The following is a 19,757-nucleotide window of genomic DNA, read 5'->3' on the forward strand; positions in this document are numbered from 1 at the left end:
TTTTTTTTGCCCTAGCTGTGGCAGTCTTCTCCATCGAGTGTCGCCTTCTCCACATCCAATAGTGTGGGAATAATTAGGCCTAATCAGCATAAAATGATCATGTTCATTTATATGTGAAAGTCCTGAAAACCAGCTTTGATTAAATGAATATATTACTGCAGCTTCAAACGAGTACAGTACTGCCACGTTTGAAAGGTTCATCCACTAATGCTCTACATAAAGAGAGGAGAGCTCATCCTGTGCTATCTGCTACAGTTAAGGTCATTGGGTCACCAAACAGTTAGGGCTCATCCTATTGAGACCAAAACCAAAAGCACCCTGCTGTTAGCAAGGCAAGAAGGGGTACAAGGTTGCACGGAGGGATTTACTTCACTCTAAATACTGATTTGCTGAGTTGTACATCAAAACACATCTAGATGACTGGGTCTAAGCTGAAACTGAGTTACATTTAGTAGAAAGGTTTTAGACATTCATAGTTACAGAAAAGCCATCCATCTATTATTTCTATCGCTTATCCTTTTGAGGGGCACGGGGGACAATGAAAATGAGCGAGAAGCCGGGTGCATCCTGGACGGGTCACCAGCCCGTCACAGAACCAACACACAGAGAAAAACAATATCAATTTACAGTCTCCAATCAACCCCCTTCCCAAGCTGCATGTCTTTGGACTGTGGGAGGAAGCTGGAAGAAAAACATGCTTATGCAACACAGCAGGCTGAAAAAGGATTCGAACCAAGAACCTTCTTGCTGTGAACCCCTGCACCACCGTGTCGCCCTTGTTTTAGAATCATTTACAGTAAATGACAATGTCCTGCTTCACACTGAAATATAAAAGAACATTTTTTTCCAGTATCAGGACATAAAAAAGAAATAATATTTTTAGAAAGGTTATTTCTTATCATGACTTCACCATCACTCCCCGATGATACAGCGATCGACCACAACCGTTATATAAACAATTGATTCTAACCTGAAACAAATTCACAGGAAGTTGCAGGAAACTGAGATGAGTGTGTAAGAGAGAGAGAGAGAGAGAGAGAGAGAGAGAGAGAGAGAGAGAGAGAGAGAGAGAGAGAGAGAGAGAGAGAGAGAGAAAATAGAATGTGCTGATACTGAAATAGCTCCAGGGGTTGTGTGCATTGGCGTGACGTCAGGGTGCAGCAAGGGGAGAGCTACGATTATGTAATGATAGATTAATCATCTGGTGGGAAATAATCTGAGATTAGCATCAGGCCACCCGAGGCAGTGAGGGAGGGAGGGAGTGAGGGAGGGAGGAAGGGAGGAAGGGAGGGAGGCGAGGGACAGTGTGCAGTGAAAGAGGGTGGGGGGGGGGGGGGGGGGGGGGGGGGGTGCAGGTTAATGGTGAGAGAGTGTGTCAGAGAGAAAGCAAGAGGGAGAGTGATCAGAGGCTTTAAACACAATTCTTACACCTTCAACTCCAACAGGTATACAGAGCTGCAGCAGATCTAAAAAAATATACATTGTTTGTTTCATCTTTTGAACAAAGTTATTATCTCTTGATCCAGATCTCATATGAAAAAGATCCAAAGTTTATGCAAAGAAACAATTGCCCATAATGTAAACGGGATCCAAATCTTAGATCCCTCATAGAAAGGGAATATTATTTGGTAAGAGCTAGATGCTGCATATCTCGTCTTCTGCACACAAGTATAGTCTTTAAAAAAAATAAACAAGATTCACATCATGTGTGTGTGTAAAATATAATTCTGCATGGACAAGATAGATATCTTGAGAGCAGAAACACACAATCTTGTCCAGGGAACACACAACTCATCGTCTTGCGTGAAGAAGATCTACAGAACAGTATAAACTGATCGTACAAGCTTTTATTTTTGCCCAGAAATAAGAATCACTATCATCTCATAAGAACAAGATTCATAGCGTTTATATAGCAAGATCCATATTGTGTGTAAAAATTATTGTTTCCTTCACAAAATATGACCTTACATGAACGAGATCTAAACTTTCTAAACTAGCAATTGAAATGTGTGCATGAGTTTGAGGCAGAAACATTCTTTAAAAAGTAGCTCAAACTAAGACATTGATTAACTTTTGTATTTCTCTTGTGTCTTGTGCACATTCGATCTGCATCTTATGTCCACAAGTTAGGCTCTCATTTCCACAAGAGTAAAACGTTTGCACAAGACAACAGCTTTTGCTAAAGTATTATGAACGTAGTCATACAAGTTATTAATGTATATTTACATGTTATTTGTGAAGACAACATAATAGCTGATTTCTAGATTAGAAGTGATGTCAAATATCTCGATTCAACATCCAACTTCTGAGACAAATTTAACCAAGGCAGCGAACAGAGAACTGCTCATCCAGTGTTAACAAAGAGGCTTCACACTCACTCGTGCAAGCAAACGCACCACAGCAGACAAACATACAACTTGCATGCAAACGTACATTTGTGACAAAGTTCACTGTGTCCCTTGTGAGGCTGAGGAGGAGAAAGGAGCTAACAGGGGTGCACCGATAACGTCAGTGTGGTCTGAGTCACTTCCGACTCAGCCTCAAGACGGCTTCAGGAGATGAAATAGTTCCGACCTCGTACTTTAATGAGCTTTGCTTTGGCACAGGGAAATATTTAGGGGGGGTAAATGTCTGCAGTGGAGTGATGCAAAGTGCCAGCTGTGCCAAATGGAGGTGACTGAGCATGGAGGGGAGGTAACACAGCTCTGTCAAACCAGCCAGTTAAAGAGAAGTTACCATCAGGAGGGTTCTAGAATAAAAGTCACATTTGTTCTCCTTTAGTAAAGGGTAAATGGATGTGTAAGGGTGCGCCTGTTATCCTTAATAACAACTGGTTTTTATCATACTTATATATAGTAAATCCTAGAATGTAAATCTCCTGTTCTACCACAAGACCCTACTGGATTTACATCTGGTGACTGTGGAGGACACTGAGGTTCACTGGGGTTCACTGACGTAACCGCCATGCTCATGAAACCATGTATGTGACATGGAGCATTATCTTGCAGGAAGTAGTCATTAGAAGATGCTAACTGTGGCCATGAAGGGACGGACATGGTCAGGAGCAATACTCAGATACATTGTGACATTTAAACGTTTGGTATTAAGGCCCAAACTGTGTGAAGAAAACCTTCCCCACATCATCACACCACCAGCAGCAGCCTGGACTGTTGATGCAGGACACTTTATCTCCATGGATTCATGCTGTTGATAATTCTGACTCTACCTTCTCTCACAGTATTGGGCAAAGTTCAGGGAAAGATCCTGGTCTAATGGTTTGATACTGGAAAAAGAAATGTTCCCAGTGACATTTGACCAATTCCATCACGTCGTGACAATCGTGTCCTTTGTGTGCCCGTCAATCGCCCACGTCCTGACAATGTTAATAAATGTCGAGTTTTAAAAAAGATGTGTGTTGCTTCTGATTTTGATAGCCCTAGTATTCAATTCCATCAAATGGTGTTGTATAGTAAATGTAATTTCAAGGACAAAGGTGTCAATAAGTCACTGAGATATGAGTGTATGTATACCTACACTGTTACAGACGGGTGACAAATGAATGGAAGAACCAGAATAAATACTGGAGACAAAGACTGAAAAGGCCTCCATTCACAGGGCACACTGGGCCACTGATTGATTGGATGAGTATTAAAATGATGTGAATAATATGCTGTGTCCTCCACAGTCACCAGGTGTCCACCTGAATGGTGCTGCATCCCTCCAGTAGAGTCCAGAGACTTGTAGATTTAATGCCAGCTAGCCACTTTTTGGGGATTCCCCCAATTATCAGTATCATTAGATAACGTTAAAATCATAAGACAACTTAATAAAGTGAAGGCAAAAGACAGAGGTATTAATGCATCTCCTAATTAAAACATGAAATAAAAGTGAAGGGCAGGGAATGGCACAGACATTATGCTGTGGAGTTTAGCCCAAAACCATTACCTTGAAAATATTAAAGTGAGCGCTACAGCACTTGACAAAGTCAAATCCTCCAAAACTGCATCTGCCATTCACTGAAATATTTATGGAATAATAAAAGTGTTTCTTAAGGGGCAAAGGGCTTCCAGAGCCAAGGACATAAAATGGAAACAGTGCAAATGAAAATGAGGGAGGACAGAGGGGAGGCAAGAGAGGCTGCCTTACCTTGACATCAGCCTTCTTGTTCAGGAGACTCTTGGCTGCTGCAGAGAGGCAGAATGACACACCCTCAGATGGAAGAGTACACATCATACACCTTCAGATGACCACAGCTCTTAACTCGCATGCATGCAAAAAAAAAATCACCTGCTCATCAAAGCACTGGAAATCTCAAAAATGAACAAGCAGAGCACACAAAGAGTGACAGTGATTATCTCTCCACGTTTCCTCCCCACAACCCTTAAAGGAGAAAAAAAAAATCATCCCTCCCTCTGGATAGAAAAAAAAGTCTGTCCTGTAAAAAGACATTAAAACCCCAACGAATAAACAAACACATTAAAAAATCTCCATCCAACTGGCACCTCCTAACCCTGATCCATTGGCCAAAAGCATTAGATAAGCAGAGGGCATCAGGCAAGAGGGGGGGGGGGGGAGTCTAACTAATTCTCTACATAATCCAAACACACTCACACACAGATGCACGCACAGGCACATATCGGGGGGGTTCCCACAGTGAAAGCATGAGGGAAGTGCAATGGAGATTCAGGTATGTGATAATGGGTTTGTTAATCTCAAAGTGTAGGCTGGATTAGTTGGAATCACTACAGGGTTCATTGACGGGCGGGAACTGTGCACAACTCTCTGGTGTAGCAGCACACGAGGGGGAAACAGAAGCCATAAAGTATGTGTTTTCAATGCTATTCATAATGGTAAAGCTATTAGAAACGGCACAGTTCTGCTGATGCTAATCCTTCATGGCAGTAACACTGACGCTCTGAGTGGGTGAGCGAACCCCAGCTTAAAAGCCACACTGCACAAATGTTACATTTTTGCACAAAACACTCAAAAGCATTCCCTTATAGCACAACTCACATCTAAGCTACTGCGTGCACACAATTTGTCTCTTAATACCCTGCAGGGCAGAGAAGCCCTAACCCATGGAAGTGGGAACAGTAATACTCTCCCCTCCCAGATGAGGGATGAGGCTGCTTACCTTGGCAAACGTTTGAGAAGCATTAGAAGGAAAGGGAGGGGGGAAGATTTAGGAAGAGAGATTAAAACAAGATGAGGGACAGAGGGAGGGTGTGAGGATGTTGTTTCCATTTTAATCTGCCACGAGTTCAGCGAGAGCAAACGAAGTACAGTGAAGTTTTTAAGCGAGGAGAGAAGAGTGGTGTAAATACAAAGCAGAGATTTAAAAAATGCGAATGATGGCAACAACTGAGAGGAGTCTACCTTGTTCCACGATGCCAGCGGTGGCACCAGCTGCAGCACTGAGGGCAGCGGGGGCTGTAGTCTGCCGACCAACTGATACACAACAAAAAGCAGAAACACATGGTTAGTTAGTGCTGTTTCTAAAAGGTTAAGGAAGTAATCACTCTTTATCTGGTTATTTATTTGTCAAAAGAATCAAACAAAAAGCTCTGAATCTATTTGCACCAAACTTGGGGGAGGACATGTGACATGGGCCAGGGAATGAGCCATTACATTTTGGTGTGGATCCACTTGAAGGGGCGGATCCAGTAACTTTTTTCAAATGACTTTTTTATTACTTTTCTTAGCATTTCAGATCAATTTCTCCAGAAATAATGTTTGGATCTTGATGTAAAAAGATCAGACATATCCTCTTTATGGTGTTGAGATCAGTGACTTGGTGCAGTTCCAGATAATGATCTAGATCGAGAGAAATGCTAAATCTGCCATTTATTTGTCCTAGAGTGCCACTCTAGTTTCCTAATATTAAGAAATCCTGAGACGACCTAAAACATCAATCTCAACACTTTCTGACTTCTCTGCCCGGTCGGTGGCTGTCAGCTCTGAGCCGACTGGCTCCTACTCAGGATAAAAACCTTTAGAAACATCCAACAAATGTGTATATTTTTTATTTTGTAATAATTTACTAAAGTTTTTAGCAATCTGATTAATCCATGTTCTCTACTTTACTGGTGCTGTGTAATGAAGCAATACGTCCCCCAGTTCAACAGTGTGAAATATCGGGCTCTGGACACACAGAACTGGCTAGTTGGTCCATTTGATAAAACAAAAAAAGGGGAAATCCGTTGAAAAATACTGAAATACAAAACAGCACCATTTTAATTTGAACCTATAATAGACAATTCTAACACCACAGCTTTTGCAAAGGAACGTCAACATCATTTTCAGACAGGCTGAGTTATTTGTGAGGCTGCAAACTGTTAGTTTAAAAGTTTACCTTAGAATGAGCCCTCTACGTCTAAATTAGGAGGGGGGCCTATTGCATTTTCACAGTATCTGAATAACAACGCATGTTTTCCCACACTCTTAAAAAGGCAGGGTGAGGTGAGCGGTATTTTGGTTGGTTGCGATAAACAACTTTGCCACTAGATGTCACTAAATCCGACACACTGAACCTTGAAGTCAAGGGAGCAGAACCGCCGGCAGATACATTGACAGGTGACGATCACAGCCACATGTCGCGATCACCATTTCTTGTGAGTGCACAATGGCCGTGTTTGCTTTGGGACAAGACTTCCACACACTTCGCCCGTTAATGCAGATATGTGAGTGTACGAACTGAAGCTTCTGGTTTCAGACACTGCAAGAGAATCTGTCCATCACACGGATCAAGCTCATCTCCATTTAAAAAACACCTTATACCGGATGAATCTGTGGCCCAAAAACCAAGCAAATATCTCAGCTGTGTTTCCTGCTTACTCTAACACTGCCGCCCATCAACCTGCTGTGGGTTTGTGTGTGTGTGTGCATGTGTGTATGTATGTGTGAAGAGATGGCAGAAGACAGATGGGATGTCATCCTGTTCTCCCCTCTCCTCTCCCGCTCAGGGCACTGAGATGTTTCCCTTGACTCTCTCCAGTCTTTTCAACAGGCAGCACTCACCAGAGAAGTTCCTGGAGACGAGCATGGTGGTCAAAATGGCCCCCTGTCAGGGTAAAGCAAAGGGCACAAGTAAGAATGGGCCTTGTTTTATTCTCCCACCCAGAAATAAAACAAAATCACTTGACTTAAGGAGGAAACACTGTCGAAGAGACAATTTAAAACCGTTGAGGAGATTCTTCCCACATCAGATCAGACTGTAAAATATATTTTTCCTTTTTGGAGCAAAAGAGGTTTAAAAAAAACAAAACAGTTAAAAGTACAATAATAAGACCAAAGGTGCTATATTTATATTTTCAATTTACATGAATGACAGCATAAGAGCTTCTAGGAAGTCCCACCTTAACATACTGTCAGTCAGTGGTTGTTGAGAGTCAGGAACCACAATTTAGACTAAAATTGCATTTACATTTTCATTTAATGATGGAAAATATATTTGTGGATTCACTCATGACTATGTAGTGACTCAACCTGTGAGAGAACAAGAAAATAAGCATTTCCTCCTCCCTGATCACAGCATTTATTACCGTTCTCTTTTTCTCCCCCAGTTTACATGAGCTTTATTAAAAGCTAAAAATACATGTTATTCAACAATTGTTGAAAAGAAAACCATCACAAAATAACATCATCCTGTAACTGTCTTCAAGACAAAAGAAATCAGAACTTTAACAGACAGATGAAGCGATGTCACACCCTCCCTGTCTGAAAAAAAAGGGGAGAGAAACTGGGATCGAAATAATATCTTGCAGTGTGTGAAATTTAAAAAAGCATGTTTGCAAATGATACGCTGATGTTATTTGCTCAAAGTAAATGTCATCAGGAGAGGCTGTCGACACTGTGTAGAGTAATAATCAACTTCATTTGGAGCCACTGGGTATTTCCACACCTTGAGTTTCCTCCTGGCGTTAAACTTCTTCAGGCACTCCACTGTCTCCTGCCTGTGCATCATGGAGGCCACTGTTGAGCGTTGCTGTGGGGAGACAGAGAGAGAGACAGAAAGAGATGCTGAAAATAAAACCGTGGAGGAGCAGCTCTGTCAGTGAAAGGCCTATGTGGGCAGGAGCTGTCGCAGAGACTCGTTTCGCTGGAACGTTTTGATTCTGAGGCGACATTTCTGGTAAAAATAAAAAAAATGACACAAAACAATGGAAAAATAGATTTAAGTTGGTTTGATGGTATCCTAAACATCAGCACTCTGCATACTCATTCTGTTTTATAACATGAGATATATAATATGCCATACGATACTTTTTATTTATTATTATTTTATTAAAGTAGAGTTAGCAATATACTAATTTCGTTAGAAAAATACTCCATTTCAAGTGAGTTGAGAACTAAAGAGGACAGATGCTTTACTGTCAGGGCACTACTGTGATATATGCATATGCGAGTGGATGTGTATTTTTACTTAATTTCCCCTTTAATCTCTGCAATAAGTGTGTTATATTAAATTACAGGACTTTATAATTATCATGTAATATTGCAGTACAATTACTGATGCATTAATGTACAACAAACATTTTACAGTTGGGGGGGGGGGGGACTACAGTAGTTACCTCCACCGAGGAGCGTATGTTTATACTCTGAACATTTGTTTGTTTTGTTTTGTCTGTAGAATTATGCAAGAACTGCCGAATGGATTTCCATGAAACTTGGGACGGGACATGAGACCAGAAAGAACCTGATGATATTTAGTCAAGGGGAAATGAAAGGATCTTTATGAATGAAGAGTGTGTTCAACCTTGACTGAATTAAAAGGGACTGTTGGGCTTTGGTTCCATGCTGAACCCAGGAAATGTTTGTCCTTACTATTATTATTCATTATTATATATTATTTTATTATGTATTATTTTGTCCAATTTTTTACTTTTATGTGCAACAAACCCTCTCATGCATCTTAACTGCACATATCAGAGAGTCGTGGGTGTGCCCTTAAGCCGCGGAGCCTGATATTTTTGTTGATGATGAGCAGATAGAAGTGCTTATCCCTGAGATAGGTTGCTCTTTCGCCCTTGTGTGGAACAAATTATTCAAGATAAGCTGACCCAGTATCAGCAGATATCAGAGATCGCATGTTTGGAAACAGATGGTGCTGATATTTTGGCAGCTTTGGACAGATGTTCACAAACTTGCTGTCAGGGGATTTACAAATTACAAATTGTCGGAGCGTCAAACTGGGGGCATGACATGTAGTTTCCTGTCTTCAGAAACAGGGAGCGTGGTGTGTCTGTATGGCTACACGGTAAATTCCATGTACTTACGCAGACCCATGGGTGCTTCAGAGCCTCCTGGGCAGTGATTCTCTTGGCTGGGTTGATAGTCAGCATCTGGTTGATCAGGTTTTTAGCCTCCGGAGTCACCGTGTCCCACTCTGGGGAGGGAAACTAAAGCACATACACACCCATGCATGCCCACATTACAGTATATCATACAACATTATGTCTGACTTCTGGAGTGATGACAGCGACAGAGGCGGGCTCACATCATACGCTCCAGCTTTGATCTGCTGGTAGAGTTTGTGCTGGTCCTCATCCCAGAACGGAGGGTATCCAACCAAGAGGATGTACAGGATCACACCTGCGCACACGGAAACGCAACCACCGTCTGAGCGACAACAAGGAGAGTGAGGGGGCGGCGTTGAGACAGAAACAGACAAAGAGCTCACCACAGGCCCAGATGTCCACAGGTTTGCCATACGCCTCCTTCCTCAGTACCTCTGGGGACAAATAGCCGGGGGTGCCTGCAAAGCCTGCAGACGCAAACACAGAAAAACACAAATTGCTGCTGGTTCATGAATAAAAGTGTGTTGTGTTTTTGCCGTTTCGCCAAATAACAGTGTGAGTCATTTCATATGGTTTGATGAAGATCTGATACACAGGAGCACTATGAACCGGAGACACCACATCAACTCACATCCTCAGTGTTCGGAAAATACAACATAACAAGCAGTGGTGGAAACATTACAAAATTCAAACTGCTAATTTGGGTTTCTTTTGTTTTCCTCGAACGTTTTTCTACTTTTTACTTCACTGTATTCACTCGATGGCTTTAGATACTAGTGACTTTTGATATTAAGATTTTATAAAGTTTATAAAATACGACATGTAATCAAAGATATATATTTTTTGTGCTTTTTATTTAGGGAGCAAATACGGAGCTATTTCAGACACAGTCTGAGAATCGCTGCACTGAGTCCATTATGAAAATGTAGTTTGATGCACAGCCAGAGCTTTTGGCTTGCTGCAGTCCTTTTCTAATATATCTTGATATTGGCTCTGGGTCAAAGTAAGAATAAAAAAAAAATACATTTACTGCATTCGGTTGAGTCTCCTGAGGTAACTCTGTTCTCAGTTTAACACACCTAATTCGTCTCCAGTTGAGAACTGGAGAGACAAAAGAGTCACTTAAAGTAAACATACTAGAATTTGAAGATGTGGAAACTGAAAACAAAAAGAAATACGAACTTTCAGTCCAACGAGATAAGAGGAAGAAGACTCTCTTCTTGTTTGCTAAACTCAGGAGCCCGCTGACAAAAATGATAAAATGACAGTTAGGATGAACAGTCCTGTGAAAGTCCTCCATCAAAAGTGCTTTGCAGTCTTCAGTGTGTCAGCGCTGCTGCACATCAGAGCTGACAGGCAACAGAAGCCGACATGATCAAGAGGAGGAAGAGGAGGAAGAAAAGGAGGAGAGTGACGATGGGACCAGACTGGCAGATGTTGATGAAAATGTACTTTTAAAGGAAATACTGGATTTAATTCATTCTCTCATGGGTATACGTGTTAAAATTGTTTCAAATTGCACCTTTAATTATTGTACAAACACACAGAAAATGTTATGGAAATAGTAGTTTGGTACGATGGTGTGAAAGTCAGCGCAGCTTCTTCAGGATCGAAATGATCTGACTGGCACAATAACTGCTGCAGCTGCTGCTGTGGATATTGGATTGAAAAAAAACTATGTGCAGCACACTTTGTTGATATGTCCGTGGCTTTTGTTCCCACTGATTACAACCAATGTGAAATATAAAAACAACTCAAATGTTTGGTTGCATGGTGAGAATTTTCAATTGCAAAAAGAAGGGAGTTTTAGATTTATTTAGCATTACAGCATCATCTGCATCCAGGTTGTCCAGGAACTTTGATGTTTTTGGTTCTGACTCAATTGGCACTGCAATTGGTGCAATATTTAAGTGAGACTTAATTCATGAGCCTTTGGAGAATCATCACTTGAACCTGGTGGTCCCCTCTGCTTTTTACAGTGAGTTTCAGCTCAGTGTTTATCTGTTTTCTGTTGTGCTTCCCTCTCACCACTCTCGCAGCATTGTTTTTGACCACAGCAGCAGCAGTTTTCAGAGTAAACAGCTGTAAAAAGCTACGGTCCACTACCTGCTCAGCAGAAAACAGCAGAGAGACACAGCCAGGGAGCAGCTGGTGAACACAGTGGAGCTTTTAGGAGCTAAAGAGACAGATATTTCCCTCAGGAGGTGGTGGAAACCAAAAACAGAGATAAACGAGAGAGAATGCTGGAGCTAGACACTAAAGATTGTGTATTAAAGATGGACGATGTGTCTCTACTTCTCCGAGAGGTTTCATGCTTTGCCATCTTGTGCCAGTTATTTGGTGCTAGAGCTAAAGTCTTTGCATTGGAGAAAGCAGCCCTGTTATGAAGGTCCCACTGATACATCTGCATCTAATTGTGATCTTAAAAGTCAATCATGACATGACACCTGCTTTTTTAAATTAGTGTGATATAAACTACTTGAAAAGACAGAGAGAATCCTTGATTTTTTTGGTAGCTTGGCCCATCTGCTAACATGGCCCTCATTGGGGTTATGGTCTATACTGTAGCTAGCCACCAGGGGGCTAATTAGATGTTTTGGCTTCACTTTTGGGGAACAAACCCCACTGGATGAATGAATGACCGGTATGATCTCTCCTGAAACAGCTAGATGCGGAAAAAAAGCAACTATACGAAGTTCAGCATACCAACTTACAAGACAATGATATAACAGTGCTGTGTTTACAGCGTGTTTCTGCTGCCCCCATATGGCCATAACAAATCAGTTATTGCAGGTTTAAGATTATTTTGCAAAGATTTCTAAATATGGAGTCACCTGGAAACAAAAAGTCACAAGAAGAAGGTTTCAAAAAGCTCTTAGTTCTGAATTAGCAGGCTGATCAGTCAACCAGTTTCTATGGTATATGTTATCATTATCATTGTAAACTACATTTCGACAGGAGCAGGTTAGCAAACAGTCTCAGTAAAACAGATTTCAATCTTAAAGGGAATCAATAAACATACCAAACCAAGCCTGCTGTTCTCCTTGAACCTCGATTGCCAGTCCAAAGTCAGCCAGCTTCACTGCTGCGTTCTTACACTTGCTGGCCAGCAGCAGGTTCTCCGGCTGCATGCACAACACAAACATCAAGCACAGTCACATCAGTTCAAACTCTGCAGTCATGGGAGTTTTAGAAGTGAACACGTCTCATAACAGACCAGAATAAGGCAACAAGCTTTTGAGGCTGATTCTATTTTATGGGGTTTGTCCATTTAGGCAAAAGCTGAAAACTGTTGAGTGTGTGGCCAGGCCGGGGCACAACTTTATAAATGGGAAGCGCATTTGGAGAGATGTGCAATGGGTTGAGACTCACGTTTTAAGCTGTTGTGCGGATGATTGCAACATGTGACCACTAATGTTGCCAACATCAAAATATCTACCAGCTTCTTTGCTCACGTGACTTTAAATTTAACGTTTTACTTTCCTGTGTGTGCCCCCATGTTTGACACGACAAAATGCTACTTAGCCAAGATAGCGACCATTGAGGGTGAGAAGTACGTTAGTGCATTGAATTTACTTTAGAAAACAAATCTGCTCTGTTTTTCTGAATTAACGTGATAGCTCCCAATCCTTGTATTTCCCATCTTGCCTGAGCAAAGCCAACAAACTGATAACAATGCCATTTATAATATAATTAATAAGTTATCATTTATTACTTAAAGACACAAGCACTTCTCAATGTCTCAGACACAAATCTAATTAAAACTGGATCAGACTACACAGGCTGTTTGCTTCACCGCTCTCAGAGAAGCTAAATGAGGTAAGTGAGCCATCGTCAATTCAGAAAAACAAGAGCTGATTTGTTTTCTCATGAAAACTCTCAAGAGTGGAACGCTTCTCAAGAAGTGTTTCATACCCATATTCATGACTGTTCTGAGTGCATTATGTCGATACTATTACATGTCACCGTATTTGTTAGTCATTTTTTTCTGGTCTGTGTCTCTTTGTGGTTCTTTTTGTCTGTGTCTGGACTTATCTTCTCTTTGTGTGGATTATTGGTCTCTTTTGTTCTGCTTCTCATCATGGGTTTTTTTGCAAGTCTTTCTCATTTTGTTCCCCCTATGCTCATTATACATTTTTCATCTTTCTTTGTGGTCACTTTGCATCACTTTGTGTCTCTTTGGACTCATTGTGTCTTTTAATGGTCGTCTTGCAGCTCTTTCTTAACTCTTTCTGGTTATTTTGCTCTTTGTACATCTCTGTGGCTGTTTGTTGTGTCTGGTCATTTTGTGTCTTTTTGATGTCCGTTTGTGTCTCTTTGTGGAAGCGTGTTTGACTTTCTAACTAGAAATGTGAACAGTTCCTTCACACAGTGGCTCTGGTATCAATGTCCTGGGCCCTTGCATTTAGGATAAAACATCACATTCCCTAAATTATAGAAAACTGACAAGAAAGTGTTACAGACCACTGAGATGAAACCAATTCCATCCAGATCAGAGGATTAAGAAAAGCAACGGCAGCAGCACATAAAAATTAATAGGAACCCATTCTGATACAAACACATTGAGATGCAGAGACAGACAGATGGGGCTTAAAAAATATAGATTTCTTTTGCCATTTGTTTACTTGAGGGAGACCAAACACAGCTGCTTGGATTTTTTGCTGCCGTCATGTCTTTCCTGCTCAGACGCTGACGTAAGGACAATCTGACAAACATCTTTAGAGCACAACACACACAGGGACAAGAGGGTTGTCTGTAAAGTGAATTCTGATGGTGATTGATTTTTGCCTGGAGTGATTAATCATTCCATCACAGTCGCACAAAAACCCCTGCAGCAGAGTCATCATGTCACCCTCTGCCATCATCCTCAATTAGAGGGTATTTGGCTTGTGAACAGGAGGTAGGACATACTTAAAGGGGCTGAATAACAAGGGCAGATACCCTGCACCTCACAAACCCCCCCCCCATAAATCTCCCTATACTCGGATACAGTGCAGTGAACAGTGAAGGGTCAATTGAAATAAAACCTAAAACCATTTTTACAAACCACAGAGGGGCACAAGGTCATATGCCACTCGATCCTCCTTTGTTGCATTTCCTAGCGGGGGAGCTCTTGGTTTCAAGGAACAGCTACATTCTGGGAAATACACTTATTTCTTTCCCACAGGGAGTTAGATGAGGAGATCAGTAACTATTGACGTCATGTCTGCATTCTAAATCTAGAAGTTAACTAGCAGAGGGACTTGTTGCAGAATGACACCTACGTCATGAAACACAACTGTACTTATGTTCTCTGTATTTGGTTGTGTTGGATGTGTTTAGTTGTATTTGATGTGTTTGGTTGTATTTGATGTTTTTGGTTGTGTCTTATGAGTTTGGTTGTATTCGAACTGTGTGGTTGAGTCTGATGTGTTTGGTTGTGTCTTATGAGTTTGGTTTTATTTGCTGTGTTTGGTTGTGTTTGATGTGTTTGGTTGTGTTTGATGTGTTTGGTTGTGTTTGATGTGTTTTGTTTTGTACAATGTGTTTGGTTGTATTTGATGTGTTTGGTTGTGTCTGATATATTTCATTGTGTTTGGTTGTGTTTGGTTGTATTTGATGTGTTTGGTTGTGTTTGATGTGTTTGGTTGTATTTGGTTGTATTTTAGGTATTGGTTTATTTTTGATGTGTTTGGTTGTGTCTGATGTTTTTGGTTGTGTTTGATGTGTTTTGTTTTGTACAATGTGTTTGGTTGTATTTGATGTGTTTGGTTGTGTCTGATATATTTCATTGTGTTTGGTTGTGTTTGGTTGTATTTGATGTGTTTGGTTTTATTTGATGTGTTTGGTTGTATACGATTTGTTTGGTTGTATTTGATGTGTTTGTTTGTGTCTGATGTGTATGGTTGTGTTTGATGTGTTGGTTGTGTTTAGTTGTGTCTGATATTTTGTTGCGTTTGGTTGTATTTGATGTGTTTGGTTGTGTTTGATGTGTTGGGTGTGTTTGGTTGTATTTGCTGTGTTTGGTTGTATTCGGTTGTGTCTGATATATTTGGTTGTGTTTGATGTGTTTGGTTGTATTTGGTTGTATTTTAAGTATTTGGTTTTATTTGATGTGCTTGGTTGTGTCTGGTGTGTTTGGTTGTGTTTGATGTGTTGGTTGTGTTTGGTTGTATTTGCTGTGTTTAGTTGTGTATGATATATTTGGTTGTGTTTTGTTGTATTTGATGTCTATGGTTGTATTTGGTTGTATTTAAAGTATCTGGTTTTATTTGATGTGTTTGGTTGTGTTTGATGTGTTTTGTTTTGTACGATACATGTGGTTGTGTTACGTCTGTTTTTATGCTGGCCACAATATTTTCTTTATTTGCTCAGGTTTTATAATTTTTTTCAAACTGCAGGGTGTTGACCTGAAGGCCATCATAGAAAGATATCAAGTGGGCACATCGATTGAAACAATATACAATGAGCCTTTTATGCTGTTGTTTCCTTTATGAAACCCATATACTGAGTGAAACTTAGTGAAAGTGAGGATGGAATACTCTGCAGGACACAACCATCGATCAGATATTCTCCACCATGCAGTCTGGTTAGCAGATCTGACCTTTTTTATTATTAAATCTCTTTCAGGGGAAAAAGTATGCGGGCAACCTTAAATACATTTCTCTTAAGTTCCCCGAAGAGTCTCAATGCAATAAAATCAGATGGGCTGGGGGCAGTATGAGGACGGAACATGTTTCATAAAACATGGTTCACAAATAGATTTTCTCGAAAGAACTTGAGTTTAATCTCCTGGTTAGCATTTACATGTATTTTATATGTAATTATTCATTATTGGTTATTTATACATATGTTAAACACAAGCTGAAAACTATATCAGCAAATTATAAACATATCTAAATTATAATCTTGTACTTTTTACAGGTTTCACATTTTTTTATATGTGTAAAGCTGCTGAAAATATCTGATTATAATTATGTCATAATATGTTATTATTCATTTATCATTATTTAAGATTGATACATAAACGACATGTGCTTCATGAGAGGAGATACAGTTGTTAACAAAAACATTCAATCCTAACACTTAAAAAGGCCGGCGTATCTTCTTACAATAATATTATGATGTTTTATACATTGCTTATTTATTGGTTGGTTGTTTACTAAAGGTTATAATAAAACGTTATTTCTTTTTTTAACAGTTATGTAAAACCCCACTGATACTGAATCACTTGCAGTTCCTGAGTAATTTATTCGAATTTAATCATTATTTTTCCTACCGGAAATAATTACAATACGCTTACCATACAAATGTCACTTCTAAACCATTTAAAAACCAAAAAGATATTCAAGCTACGTACTTTCATCTGTATGGCGCAATACACATCTGTGAATTTTAGTAAGTTAATAAAGGTTTATATTTAATTTATAATTTTATGCAATCACAAATATGCCTAATTTGGAGCAATTCAATGAACATTAGAAGTAACTTAATATCCTTTCTGGCAGGACATTTCAAGTCTGCTGCGCTTGGCACCACACGCAACAGTGATGTCATGGTGCACAGCAGAGTGCACTTCTACTGCAGCACAGTGAGGATTTCAACTGAAAACAGGGTTATCAGCTGATGTCAAGTTGCTCATTCAATTAAAACTTCTTGGAAAAAAAACACAAGAATAAAATACTTATAATCAAATGCATATTTAAACATAAAGGCACACATATCATATACAAACATGCATGTAATGATACATCAGGCTCACATGACATGCACTGACATGCTGGGTTCAAGTATATATTGCTGCACTTACCAGCCGTCAGAATCTAGTGCAAAAGTCAGACGCAGACAAATACAACTATAAATCCCTTCCAACACACGCACAGACACCAACCCACACAGACACACACAGACAAACACAGACACACACACACACGCGCCTGCATTTGACTCACCTTGAGGTCTCTATGTACCACCCCCATCTGATGACAGTGGAGCACGGCCTCCAGGATCTGCTGGATGCAATGACTGCATGCAAACAGCAGGGGGAGCAGGTTAGTCTGAACACATTCAACCCCCAGCAGCATCCATGCAGAGGCAGCCACCTCTCAAAAGAGGCCACACACGCGCACACACGCGCACACACACACACACAACCATGTGAAGAGTGAACCTGTCTGTGTGCTATGAAGGGAGAAGATATTTTTTCTCTTTTCAAGACAGGGCCAACAATACAGGCAGTGTGGGAGTGTGCTGCAGTTCCATGTGGGAGACACTGTGTCTAACCTGCACATTTCCCTGAGTAATTTATTCAGGAACGGCAGTAACGCCGCCTTCGACAAAAAGATTTAGCAGGTTTCCAAGCATCTGAGGTAAGGTGCTGCTCTGCTGTTACTCCACTGAACTCTCCTCTCACACACTCGCTCGCTCGCTCGCTCTTGTCTGCTGAGGACCCACAGGAAATCACTCTTCTAGTACAGACCATCTAAAATAGTGCAACATGAGTCCCAGAAGCAAAAACCTGAAGACAGGCAGACACACAGAAAGAGACGGACAGACAGACGGACAGACAGACAGACAGCAGGCACAGGCACATTGTTTTTAACTCACAAGCAATTAAACACAAGCATGTAGAAAAAAGCAACCCTTGTGCAGAGGGTGCAGGGCAATGCAACACTATGAGGCACACACACACCTTGAGGTCCCTGTGCACTATTTCATGTTGGTGGGTGTAAGACACACAGTCTAGAATCTGATGTATACAGTGACTGTGGAGACAAAACAACAACGTGAGGAGCAGAGAAGGAACACGAGAAGGTAAGGAAGCATAAAGACAGTCATATAGAAAAGTCGACAGGGGGAGGATGTTTTTAGGAACATGTCAGAGGAGAATAACAAAGTGTAAGTTCACCCAAAAAAAAACACATCTCCTGACTTATTTCTAATTTACCACATAGACAGGTTGGGTTTTATTTCCCAGGTTTTGCTGCATCTCAGAATTATAATGGAAGGGAATGAAATTACATTTGTGGGGCTCACAGCTTATTAGTTATGTATGGCAGGACAACGTGGCTGGAAAGCAATAGTTCGGCTGCAAGGGTTTCATTACAACATCCACTGGCTGCTCGGAGGTCTAGGCATCCACGGTAAAAGCCCTGCACCAGACCATAAAAGAAACATCATCGACTGCAGAACGCTGCAGCCAGTGGCTCTGGATCAGGAGGAAAGACCCTAACTGGGTCCCAAGATGTTAGGGAGATACACCCAGGCCTGATCAGCCTGCCGTGGGTCTGCCTTAGAAGAGGGTGTCATGGGATTAAAACAGAACTGAAGACATGTCCCTATCATCTACTGACGGTTGGCGACTTAAGTGGTGTGGAAGACCTTCAAACGTCCAAGAGACATTCTCCACCTTGTCCTACGTTCTAAAATGGCATCGAACAAATGTTTTAGGCACTAAAAGTAAGGTGCTTTTCATAGTTTTCACAATTTTCACAATTAACATCATACAAAGAGCAGTTAACGAAATCAAATAAATATTTGCTGTGACCTCAGCACCAGTTTGTTTCAGTTCACCTGCACACTGATTTTAAGATTCTTGGCAGGTTGGTTGTTCAGAGCATCGTGGAGTTTCCAGTTTGTGTCTCCTGTCCCTTCATGTGAGCAGACTGACTCCGTGATGTTGAGATCATGTTCTTCTTGACTCTGAAGATGGTTCTTCATTTACATTTAGTCATCTGTAACTATACTTAAGCTCCAGTATAGTAGAGGAGGTTGAAGTAATTCCATAGTAGGGCAGGGCGATAAAACGATAAAGATAATTAACGCGAAATAACATTTCCTCGATAGAAATATAAGACATTGTTGATACAACGTCGATAGAACTCATTCCATCCATGTTCTGACAGACAACACCAACAGTCAATTATAATGAGAATAGCGCCTGCGCCAAACCAATCATGTGGCTGGGAAAGAGTTACAGCCACGTAGGGTTAGGTTGTCACACACAGCACAGAGTGTAGGAGGAGCAGCAGCACATGTGTAAATGTTTGGGCTCTTGAGGCCTCGCTCACTACAACGTCAGGAGTAGGAGCGAGATAAATGAGAAAATGACGACAGAAAATGTTACTGAAAACTCTACCGAAGAAGACATCCCAACGGACACAGGCCAAGGCTCACTAGACGAGGACATTGTTGAAAAGGAGGGTCAGAGGAATCCAGTAGTGTGGTGATATTTTGGCTATTTAATGTCCGATAAGAAGCAGAGTAGCGTGCACTGCAAATTGTCGAAAGCTTGTACCCACAAAGACAGGTAATACCATACCACTAATCTCATCTGAAGCGGAAATAGTGATTTGATTTATATCGCGATATATATCAATATCGACTGATGTGAAAAAAATGATCGTGATAATACTTTTTTCCACATCGCCCAGCTCTAGTACAAAGTATCAAATCTGTTCAGTAAGACTCTGGCTTCATGTC

The 19,757-nt window shown here is 40.8% G+C and overlaps 1 protein-coding gene across 8 annotated transcripts in view; it reads right to left on the reverse strand.

Annotated features, from left to right (window-relative positions):
- Positions 1 to 19,757, reverse strand: part of LOC117771908 (calcium/calmodulin-dependent protein kinase type II subunit beta) — a 47,186-nt gene that overhangs the window by 13,870 nt on the left and 13,559 nt on the right. For 3 of the 8 annotated variants that reach the window (XM_034602802.1, XM_034602805.1, XM_034602807.1), the window contains 9 exons: positions 17,228 to 17,300; positions 12,319 to 12,421; positions 9,680 to 9,763; positions 9,497 to 9,591; positions 9,276 to 9,398; positions 7,901 to 7,984; positions 7,018 to 7,060; positions 5,377 to 5,448; positions 4,147 to 4,184 (listed from right to left, as the gene is read on the reverse strand). In XM_034602802.1, coding sequence (XP_034458693.1) covers positions 4,147 to 4,184; positions 5,377 to 5,448; positions 7,018 to 7,060; positions 7,901 to 7,984; positions 9,276 to 9,398; positions 9,497 to 9,591; positions 9,680 to 9,763; positions 12,319 to 12,421; positions 17,228 to 17,300 — 715 coding nt within the window. Of the gene's footprint in view, positions 1 to 4,146; positions 4,185 to 5,376; positions 5,449 to 7,017; positions 7,061 to 7,900; positions 7,985 to 9,275; positions 9,399 to 9,496; positions 9,592 to 9,679; positions 9,764 to 12,318; positions 12,422 to 17,227; positions 17,301 to 17,967; positions 18,041 to 19,757 lie in introns of those variants that run through there. The other 5 variants (XM_034602808.1, XM_034602806.1, XM_034602804.1 and 2 more) reach the window with 3 other exon arrangements.

This window comes from Hippoglossus hippoglossus, chromosome 12 (assembly GCF_009819705.1).
Source record: "Hippoglossus hippoglossus isolate fHipHip1 chromosome 12, fHipHip1.pri, whole genome shotgun sequence".
NCBI lineage: Eukaryota > Metazoa > Chordata > Actinopteri > Pleuronectiformes > Pleuronectidae > Hippoglossus > Hippoglossus hippoglossus.